At 31.2% G+C, this 12,177-nt stretch overlaps 1 protein-coding gene across 1 annotated transcript; it reads right to left on the bottom strand.

Annotated features, from left to right (window-relative positions):
* Positions 1-4,220: 4,220 nt before the first annotated feature.
* Positions 4,221-9,371, bottom strand: LOC111684357 (leucine carboxyl methyltransferase 1). The gene is made up of 4 exons (XM_023446505.2): positions 9,336-9,371; positions 5,305-5,730; positions 4,933-5,237; positions 4,221-4,823 (listed from the first exon to the last, which is right to left on the bottom strand). The coding sequence occupies exons 1-4, from the start codon at positions 9,369-9,371 to the stop codon at positions 4,787-4,789; spliced, it is 804 nt and encodes a 267-aa protein (XP_023302273.2). The 3' UTR covers positions 4,221-4,786.
* Between the last annotated feature and the right edge of the window lie 2,806 nt (positions 9,372-12,177).

Below are 12,177 nucleotides of genomic sequence, written 5' to 3'. Positions count from 1 at the left end.
TATTGACTGAAATTAAAAACAAAAAATCGTATTGCAACTTTTATTAAAATCGATCTATAATTGACCCTAATCAACAGGTCACCTTCCAAAAACTACTATTAAGGGCGGGTTTCTTACTCCTCAGTTAAACTAGGCTTAACTTGCTGTTAGATTAAACTCGGAATCAATCTAGGCGGGCTATAACCGATGATTGTGTTTTTCAGTTTTAGATTTAAACTCAGTTAACTTTGTTAGTATTGCCAACTTTTCACTCAAAAACGTAAACAATGAACAGCTGTTTTTTGCAAACAATATTTTTGTAAAATGAAAAATTTTTGAAAAATGTTAAATAAACATTTAAAACAATAATAAGTAAACCAAAACAAATCAGAAAATTGCAATTTACTTAAAATATTAAGTTTTTTTCTTCCGAAATCATTGTTTTATTGTTTTTGTTAGTTGTGTTTTCTCACTTATAACTTAAGTTTAATTGGCCAATTACACTCAGTTAAACTAAGATAATAAGTAACTTTACTGATAACTGAAAACACGAAACATATATTAAACCAGGTTTAACCAAAGAATGAAGATTATCTTTATCAGAAAAACTCGCCCTAAATATATTAATTTCCAAAAAAAAATTAGTTATTTTAAAAGATTTATAAATCTTTTTAATTCTATAGAGCTCGGTCCATATGTAATTGCACATAATTTAATGTTTGTTATATAAGATTCGACATAAATATTAGAATATTTTCAATGGGCTAGGGTCAAATGAGTCCCGAGGGGTTATACTTAAAGAGAATCTTATAAATATTGTTAGATTTGGATATACGTTTTTCATTAAAGTAATTTATGTTTGTAAGTTAATTATTGACCTTCAAGTCAATCTGAATAGGACTTTGTATGTGGGCATGAGTCAAATGAGTCCTAATCATTCAGAGACTCGGCAGTAATATTAAGACTATTAAGGCCATTTTCAATAGTGTCCGTGTTTAAAATTGGCACGTAGTTTCATTATCTTGAAAATTGTATCCTGTAGCGTGTGCACCAGGTTTATATGAACACACAAACGGAGTCAGAAAGTGATTCTGATTCGATTGATTGACTTTAATGTGGGTGCAGCACCAATATTTTTGGGTGTTACAAACATCAGTACAAAGGCATAATATCCTACCCATTATATTGGTGTAGGGTATAATAAATTTACTTTATTTAAGTAGTAATTCAGGTCTGTGTTGGAGAACAATTCTCCATCAGGCTTGTGTCTGTTGCCAAGCGTACGACATAATTGCATCCATAACTCCGTATATATGTTTCTAAATTGTGTGTTGTTTGCATTAGGTACATTCTTTCGTTTAACATACATAGTTTGAGGTTATGTTTGATTAAATTGATAAAGACCAAATATTACTTTTGATTAATTTATTGTTCGGGGCTCCGACTTCTTAATAAAAGATATATGTAAGTCGATTGGGGAGAGCTCTCTCCGAACCTATAAGGCCTTTTGAAATGATGAATGAAATGGTGGGTAGAATCATAAAGATCAAAAAGGGTGTCCCTAATGAGAGCAAGACTAGAAATTATCTCAAAATGAGTAAATCAGAGTTTAGTATGATGGAACGTATTATGAGTGGACACACAGGATTACGACTATAGTTATACAAAATTGGACTTGCGAATTCATACGAATGTAGAACGTACGAGCACAGCTACACAAAATTGTACAATCGGATTAAAACGAATGTAGAGCATGCGGAGAGGAAAGTGAAACTCTGGAGCACATTCTTCGCTAGTGACAGGCATTTGTGGAAATTAGATCCAAGTATCTTGGGAGTGAAATAATATTCCTCACTAACACGGATTGGAAAATTCTTAGGATTAACGTCAATGAAAAGTAGCGCACAACAGCCCCCATAGTGGTCCAGTTTTATTTTTTCGCATTTGATGAAGTATACATCCTCCTGTCAACATAACCTAAATGTCAAATAATTTATCAATGTCAAAGTAACGTGTGACTTTCAAAAGTGGACCAAAATGTACGACAAAATTTAAATAATTTACAAGTGAATTTATTCATGCTCAGCCTTGTTGATTTCCAAAACGTTTAGGTTAGGTTGGAAAGTGGTCATACATCGTAAAAAACGGCGTATATCCACTCGGAGACCATAAGGTCCATTGTGATTCCCTTCAAAAAGTGAAGATTCAAAACAGAGAAGACAAAAACGCTACAACAACACAAGAGAGAAAGAAAATAGGTAAAGAGGATATGTGGATAGATAATAACAAAACAGACACATAAAATCCATGCCCTCCTATAAAACCCAGTCAAAAAAGTGACTAATTCCCTTGACAAAACCTAGTAGGTTGCGAGGGTTAAGTCCCACAATTTCCCCCAGTTCGCCGTAGAACCTATTCCCTAGCCATTTCAGCCTGAGGTTTTGTATCCTAGGACATTGGCAGATAATATGTCTCTACCTCCTCCTCATCTTCGCAAAAACTGCTATAGTCCGGTATACTACTGTCCCACTTACTGACAAGGGTTCTAACTGAGCAGTGTCCAGTTAGACCCCCTATCAGAACCCTTTGACTGCGTCTTTCCAGTCCTATAAGTATTTTGGTAACACCCATATCAAGTTTTGGCCACAGGGCCATTGATATCTTGCAATCCAATCTACTATTCCAGGAGTGGTTAATGATATTGCGCATTCTTTCGAATATCATCCTATTACAGTGACAAATGGATGGTTTTACCAACCCTTCCCTGTCATCTATATTAAGGTTCGAACCATAGCTACTTCGTCCGCAACCTCATTGCCCTGCACATTACAGTGCCCTGACACCTAACACAATCTAATGACAAATAGTCTCATAATGTCCCTAAGGGCATTTCTACAATCCACAACTAGGCGCAAATGTACCGTGTGAAAAACCAATGCTCTAAGAGGAAAACGATTAAAAAAATAAAGTTTTTATGCCTCATTACTGACGAATTTTCCCTAGTTTAATTGAGGGCGGGTTTTACTTAATTCTTTGGTTAAACCGGGTTTAATAGATGTTTCGTGTTTTTCAGTTATCAGTAAAGTTACTCATTATCTTAGTTTAACTGAGTGTAATTGGCCAATTAAACTCAAGTTATAAGTGAGAAAACATAATTAACAAAATCAATAAAACAATGATTTCGAAAGAACAAAAACTTAATATTTTAAGTAAATTGCAATTTTATGATTTGTTTTATTTATTTTTGTTTTAAATGTTTATTTAACATTTTTCCAAAATTTTCCATTTTTTCGGGTTTTATGGCGGTACATCAAGCACTCATATTGCCAGGTTATCACACGTTTGTCCAGAGAAAACCCCACCAAACGACCTATACCTTCATATAGGAAGTTGGAGCATCCGGACTTAATTTCATCAAAAGTATTAATGGTCTCCACCAGAAAAAAGTTTTAGAGTTTTAATGTTCTCCACCAGTAAATATTTGAGTTTAAATGGTCTCCACCAGATTATATCGTGAGTATTTTATGGTCTCCACCAGTTAAAAACATAACCTCACTCTGAGGTAAAACGAAAGCACGCGTTTAATGAAGAAGTAGTGCATTAAATTAGTGCGGGGTGAGAAGTAATTCTGTCGAAAGCCCAGCAACAAGCACAAGCCTGACCGTCCTTAAGAAATTAAAACGATGACGCGAGAGTTGTTCCCCAACTCAGACCTGAATTACAACTGCGAAATTTTCCATTTTAAAAAGGTTTTGTTTGCAAAAAACAGCTGTTCATTGTTTATGTTTTTGAGTGAAAAGTTGGCAATACTAACAAAATTAACTGAACTTAAATCTAAAACTGAAAAACACAATCATCGTTTAAAGTCCGCCTAAATTTGTTCCGAGTTTATTCAAACAGCAAGTTAAGCCTAGTTTAACTGAGGAGTAAGTAACTGAACATAAATCCATAACTGAAAAACACAATCATCGGTTAAAGTCCGATATATTAAACCAGGTTTAGCCCAAGACTGAAGATTATCTTTATCAGAAAAACTCGCCCTTAGACTAACACAACAAACACTCTATTGCCAATTTACATTTACAAAAGCAGTTTGTATAAAAGAATTTTACTTTTATTAATTTCATGTTAAAACTTTAAACTAAAAAAAATAGTTCTCAGAATTAGTTTAAAGTAGATATAAAGATAATTTTTATATGTGTTAAGTATTTTAAACCTTTAAATTCTATTTTGTTTTTTTGTTTTTAATAAATAATTCGTTAATTAACAATTGGCAGATTTAAAAGAAAAATACATTAAGACAAGTAATAAATAAAATATTAGCATTAAATGTATAATGTTGTTAAACTTGTGAGCTTTTATCCTTACGGCATTTATTTTCCACAATAAAATTGGGTAATTTTTCTTATTACAACAGCAAATATGAACAGATTTCGACAAAAAATCTGTTTACAAAGGAAAAAAAAAAGAAAATATTAGCGCTTAAATGTCATAATCATGATGCGCAAAGTTCTCATACATCTCAATCCATTATCAACCATATTTTACATTTATATAAATATATATATGTATAATTATAATGTTACACTTATTATTGAACATAATTGTAAGCAAAATCCATGTAATAATAGATTAATTTCTTTTCATTTTCTTTAATATAGAAATCCAAAAAAAAGCATTAATATGTTGTTCTTGTTGTTGTGTTTCTAATTTTAAAAATTATGTATTAAACAAATTTGTTTCATCATAAGTCTGTAAATTGTGCAGCCTTGTTTCATTTTATTGATGTTGGTTTGATTTCCTGTTTCTAATCGATGTTCAAAGAAGACATACGTTTCTCAACCCTGTTTATAGAGTTTGGGAGAAAAGAAAAAAAGCAAAAGATATGATAAATTAGTTTATGTTTGTTTGTGTATAGTTTAAACAAGGAAGAAAGTTTACACGTTAACGCACGTAATTTCAATATCTTGAAACAGTTCCCCAATCCAAGCCACCACCAAACAATAATGTTGAAATAATTGCAATAACAGTTCACCCTCATCTAGCATTTCAATACGTTCAATACGCTGACGTTCTGCCGGTGGTATACTTTGATATATTTGTACCATATCCCAGGCTCGACTGCCACTCCAGCCACATTCCAAAAATCTACCCATTTGGGTATCCAACGATAGGCAAGCGTCAACACCGGCCAAACTGCAGCCACGACTGCGTAAATTATTTAACATCACCTCTCCAAAACGATCATTCATATTGACCTAAACGAAGTCAACACAAATTAATCTTCTGAGAAACTTATTAATTCCAATTCTACTTCTCACTCACCTGTTCATAATTGACAAATACAGCACTGGTAAACTTACTGGCAATCCATTTGAGTAGATTTTTACAATTCTGTAACTCTATATAAACTAAAACACATTCGGCCAAAAATATTGTTGGTAGCGTGTAGTCAATTTCTGCCTGTTGCAATTTATTATCTACTTCATCAATATTTCTTAAATCTACACCCATCAAATGATAGTTGGGTCCATGTAAATCGGTTGGACTTAATCTCACCTCACCGTCTTCATCGTGTATTTTGGACAAAAGCACTTTATTTCTTTTAATTGTATAACATTTGCGCGCCGTCACTGTTGGAAAATCTAATTCAATAAAGTTTTTCACTTGATGTGGCGTATCGCGCAGACGAAAGTATAGTGTATCGAAGCCACAGCCAAGATTAATGATTTGACAATTGCCATTGGTTTTCTAAAATGAGAAATATTTAATATTGATTGATGAATTTCTTGAAAAGTTTTTAGATAAAATAGTTCTTCAAATTATTAAAAAAAAGTTTAAAATGCTAAGTTTTATACTCCTGTTTTAGTTTTTGTCTAGTTCAGTTCCAGTTTTCTTCTTGTTCTGTTCTAGTTCTGTTCAGTTCTAGTTCTGTTCTAGTTCTGTTCTAGTTCTGTTCTAGTTCTGTTCTAGTTCTGTTCTTGTTCTGTTCTAGTTCTGTTCTAGTTCTGTTCTAGTTCTGTTCATCAAATGTTTGATAGGTCTGCAAGCAGCTTCAGACAACTCAATACCAGAGCTGTAAATTAATCATTTATTTCTGACTTAATTCGTGAATTGAATTAGCAAATTTTAAATTCATTCTTTTTATATAAAAAACAAATTGAATTAAATTCAAGTCAATTCATATTAATTTGGTAAAAATTAATTGCAATTCATTTCCAATTCAAATGAATTCCAATTCGTTTCTAATTCAAGTGAATTAGTCAATGAATTGCAATTCTTTTTCAATTCATTTGAATTGAATTGATTTTGAATTAATTAAAAAAATGAATTAAATCACAACTAAAATCAGAAATGAATGATTCATTTACTGCTCTGCTCAATAAAAAAAGGGTCTTAAAATATATATTATCCCGAGATCCATTGATAAACATTTCATATAAGAATATATTATTACCAATTACAATTTAAATGCGCTTTAACTTTAAATCAATAATTAAGGAAGTGTTTCATAAAATATTTCATTAAATATTTTTCAAAAACAAAATTATTTATCTTAAGTTGTTTTAATGGTATAAAAAGAATAAATTATAAACAGATAGTGCGCTATATTTTTGAGCAGTACTTTAGCTTTGTTTTGGATTTGTTTTATAATTCGTTATATCTATTATAAAATATACCCTACACGACTATAGTGGGAGGGTTTATATTGTTTATATGTCGAAATAAACAATTGGCAAAACTAAACTTTCTTACAACATTTGAAAAATTGTCGTATGTCAAAATATTGTCTTTAATAAATACTTGTTCAATTCACAATCGATGTTGTAGCGTTGTATGTCAGCAGCTGCTACAATAGTCATAACAATGTTGTTGGTATTTTCCATTAAAAAGCTCTATACAACTCCTACGACAATTTTTTATATGTTTTTCGAATGTTGTAAGAAAGTTTAGTGTTGCCAATTGTTTATTTCAACATATAAACCAAAAATTCAAACGAATTTAGCATAAAAAAAGATATAGACGTATCACTGAAATCAAAAACAAACAACTGTTTACCAAAACAAAAAAACTAAAATTTTATTAAAAACAGATTATTTATTTATTTATTAGTTTAATATGTGGAATAAAGAAAATAAAAGAATTAAAATTTCAGAGAAATTAATTTGGTTTATTTCGCATGTTTAATTAATTTAATATTTTTTATTTTTTTATCTTTTGACATTGTTAAGTGTATTTGTTTTGATTGTTTTTTTATTGAGAACATAAACTTATGACTTGCTGCAAAGATCTGTTCACAATCACTGTTACTACACTTTAGTAGGTACAATATACAACTTGATTGTGAATTGGACAACTATTTCACACAGTTTTTGTTTTATGCCATTACAAGCTAAATCTTGGAATGAATAAATGATTTTCTCTTGTTAGTATCAATTATTTTAGTATGGTTAAGGATCCTCCCATTGCCGGCGAACTAAGCCATATTTAAACATGTTTAAAACTAAGTGCTGCAACAATATTTGGTCATAGCTCACATACATATGAGTACGAAAATTATATAATGAAAACCTGCTTGTAACTTGATTGATATTTAAGCTGTTTTCATAAGCCAGTTTTTATTTAAACAAGTAAGAGTTCTATATTCGGCTGTGCCGAATCTTATATACCCTTCACCTTTTGAAGAACGAAAAAGTACCAAAAAGTCCCCATCTATGGGTCCTCAGTTAATCCGGGCCATACAAACTTAATTACATGTTCCTAGGTTCAATATTGTAGAAATTGTAAAAAGTACCTTTTGAAGAACGAAAAAGTACCAAGAAGTCCCCTTTTACTGGTTCTCACTTAATCCGGGATATACGAACTTAATAACATGTTTCTAGGTTCAATATTATAGAAATTTCAAAAAGTACCTTTTGAAGAATGAAAAAGTACCAAAAAGTACCCTTTCATGGGTCCTCACTTAATCCTGGCCATACATACTTAATTACATGTTTCTAGGTTTAATATCGTAGACATTGCAAAAAGTACCTTTTGAAAAACGAAAAAGTACCAATAAGTCCCCTTTTATGGGTCCTTACTTAATCCGGGCCATACATACATACATAATTACATGTTTCTAGGTTTAATATCGTAGAAATTGCAAAAAGTACCTTTTGTAAAACGAAAAAGTACCAAAAAGTCCCCTTGTATGGGTCCTCACTTAATCCGGGCCATACATACTTAATTACATGTTTCTAGGATCAATATTGTAGAAATTGCAAAAAGAACGAAAAAGTACCAAAAAGTCCCCTTTTATGGGTCCTCACTTAATCCGGGCCATACATACTTAATTACATGTTTCTAGGTTCAATATTGTAGAAATTGCAAAAAGTACCTTTTGAACAACGAAAAAGTCCCCTTTTATGAGTCCTCACTTAATCCGGGTCATACATACTTAATTACATGTTTCTAGGTTCAATATTGTAGAAATTGCAAAAAGTACCTTTTGAAAAACGAAAAAGTACCAAAAACTCCCCTTGTTTGGGTCCTCACTTAATCCGGGCCATGCATACATGCAAAATCACATGTACACAAAAGTTTCCATCACTTTTTACATATTGCCCTTAAGAAACAGATAGAAACTTTTGATGGAAACTTTGATCGATTTGCCAGTCAAATGATCGGTTAAATGACTGTCACTGTTCTTGTAGGGTAACAAAACATTAGTGCTGCTCTCGCTCTGCTACTCTTGCTCTGCTGCTCTTGCTCTGCTTTGCTTTTATAAACAAATTACAATAACAATATTTACCGTATTGTTATGTATTTTGTTTTTGTTTTTTGCAGTTTCTGTCTGAGCATGAATAAAAAATCTAAATTTTATATGAAATTTTCAGAGGTTGTCTCGGTTTTTTGCTCATATCTCCGTTATTTATGGACCGATTTTGCTGATTTTAAATAGCGTTCTTGCCGGTCGTATGTCTGATAGAATTATGGAAGATTCGGATCTCGCAGATATCTGGGGTCTTCTAAAAACTGATTTCAACAAACATACATACAGACAGACAGACGGACAGACAGACGGACATGGCTTAATCATCTCCGCTACCTATAAGGATCCAGAATATATATACTTTATAGGGTCGGAAAATTATATTATAGAAATTACAAACGGAATGACAAACTTATATATACCCTTCTCACGAAGGTGAAGGGTATAATTAATACAATTTTTAAAAAAATCTAAAAAATTGTTAAAAATTGAGAAAAATGTATGAAAATGAATAAACATCTACTCGAATATTGCAATATATTAACATACAAAAGCAAAAACAGCAACAGAATTGATTTTTCATTTTGCTTTTACATTTCTTTACACATGAATGTTTAAGTTTAACATAACAAAGTATCATTGTAATATGACAAGCTTTTTGTTTTGTTATGTTTTGCTAGTAAGAAATGTTTGTTTTGTGTTTTTATAAGTAGCAAATAAGATTATGTTCTTTAGTCATCAGTTCTAATCTCATTAAAGAAATTACCTTTCCACCATTTTAAATAAAATTATTATTATACTTTGGTGTGTGTGGTGAAATAAACAAATTTCTATTTTAATATTAATTTTCACCAAAAAAATCGCTAGAAATATTGAAGGTGTGTATGAATTGTCGCTAATATGAATAGATTAAATTAAAAGAAAAACGCTACATCAACGACACTGGTTTCCAATCAGTGAACTGTCAAATAAATTTTTGCAAACTGAAAGAAAAAATAAATTATCGCTGGGAGGAAAATATAACTCCTAGAAAACTAAGAGATTTAATAGCGAATAGAAAAAAACTGAAGTAGCAAATATTTTCAAATAAAACTAAAAATTGATTGAAATTAAAAATATTATTACGTAAATTAATTATAAAGAGCTAAATAATTTAAAAAAGCTGTTAAAAAATATAAAGTTTGGTAGCAAGTGAATGAAATTTAAAAGAAAGTAAAGCAACAAGGATATTATACTAAAAATTTGTGAACAAAGATACCAACAACACCTTGAGGAGAAGACCATAAAACAACAATACATCTAAAATTTTAAAACATAGGTGTGGGTTTTCAGTTTCTGTTAAACAAATTTAAAATCTTTAATTGTTTATTCTAGAGCATTATATTCGCAAAGTTATTAAACGTTAAAATCAATTAGTGTGAGTATGGAACCACCACATTCATTTCATCCTTGTGATGAGGCTGTCATTGCCACCAACGACGATGCTAGCGATTGCAAAAGGGGTGCCGTACGGTTGGGCTATTGGAAGGACGATTACATTGGTTTTTTTGTGCGCAACCAAGATCGCAAGGCACCAGAGATAAATCGAGGCTATTTTGCCAGGGTCAAGGGCGTTGAGATGTGTGTTGAGAAGTTCCTGAAGGTCAGTTTTACTACAATTTTTAGTTTTTACTTTTGCAAAGCAAAAGAAACGCAAAAATGAAAGAAAAAACCAAATGCAAACATTGTGGGAGAAATTCTTAGGCAAAAGGGGTGGGGCAGGCAGGAGTTGATGGCAAAAGTCAAAGTGATTTTTTCTATAAATTCTATATAATGTTTGTTATTCGCAATGGTATGAGTGTCTATGGATTTATATGTGTGTATGTGTTTGTTTATAAATAGGTGTGAGATGTCATTACCATCAACATCATCATCAGTGGTGTTTGAATTAAATGTATAGTGTTTTTATATGGGAACAAGCTGTTTTAATTGCCTTTATTGTTTTTGTCGGTTTGACTTTGAATACGATTATCCTGTTGCATGTGTTGTCCAATAATAAGTTTACAATGTTATTTCTTTTATATGCTAAAAAATTTTATCTATTGTTTGCATCTATCGCTATTGTATACACCTAAGGGCACTTATTAATATGAGACTGATAATATTTGATAAATAATATTTGATATATAATATAATATAAAAATTTTAGACTTTTCTTTTTTTAAGTTTTAACATTTTATTTTAATATTTGTTCCCTTGAAATGTTAAGTTATTTTGCATTTAAATACATCATATAGATTTGAATTGGAAGTTGAATAGAATTTGGAAAATGTCCAATAATTAGCGACATTTAAGTAAAAAGTAAATAAAATATCAATTGATTATTATTGTTTGGTTTGAAAATATATAATTTGATTATCTGTGGTAGAAAAGTTAAAGTAATTTTTAGAACTATAACAGAATGAGAAAGAACTAGAACAGAAATTGAACAGAACAGAACTAGAACAGAACTAGAACAGAACTAGAACAGAACTAGAACAGAACTAAAACAGAACTAGAACAGAACTAGAACATAACTAGAACAGAACTAGAACAGAACTAGAACAGAACTAGAACAGAACTAGAACAGAACTAGAACAGAACTAGAACAGAACTAGAACAGAACTAGAACAGAACTAGAACAGAACTAGAACAGAACTAGAACAGAACTAGAACAGAACTAGAACAAACCTAGAACAGAACTAGAACATAACTAGAACAGAACTAGAATAGAACTAGCACAGAAAAAGAACAGAACTAGAACAAAACTAAAACAGAACTAGAACAGAACTAGAATAGAACTAGCACAGAAAAAGAACAGAACTAGAACAAAACTAAAACAGAACTAGAACAGAACTAGAACAGAACTAGAACAGAACTAGAACAGAACTAGAACAGAACAAGAACAGAACTAAAACAGAACTAGAACAGAAGTATAATAGAACTAGAAATAGAACAGTACCAGAACAGAACTAAAACACAAGTAAAATAGAATTGGAACAACTAGAAAAGAACTAGAACAGAACTAAAACAGAACTAGAACAGAAGTATAATAGAACTAGAAATAGAACAGAACTAGAACAGAACTAGAACAGAACTAGAACAGAACTAGAACAGAACTAGAACAGAACTAGAACAGAACTAGAACAGAACTAGAACAGAACTAGAACAGAACTAGAACAGAACTAGAACAGAACTAGAACAGAACTAGAACAGAACTAGAACAGAACTAGAACAGAACTAGAACAGAACTAGAAAAGAACTAGAACAGAACTAGAACATAACTAAAACAGAACTGGAAGAACTAGAACAGAACTGGAATAACTAGAACAGAACTAGAACAGAACTAGAACTAGAACAGAACTAGAACAGAACTAGAACAGAACTAGAACAGAACTAGAACAGAACTAGAACAGAACTAGAACAGA

The sequence above is a fragment of the Lucilia cuprina genome, chromosome 2 (assembly GCF_022045245.1).
Source record: "Lucilia cuprina isolate Lc7/37 chromosome 2, ASM2204524v1, whole genome shotgun sequence".
NCBI classification, from domain to species: Eukaryota; Metazoa; Arthropoda; class Insecta; order Diptera; family Calliphoridae; genus Lucilia; species Lucilia cuprina.
The sequence above is the reverse complement of the archived record's forward strand: the minus strand, read 5'-3'. Positions and strand labels throughout refer to the sequence as shown.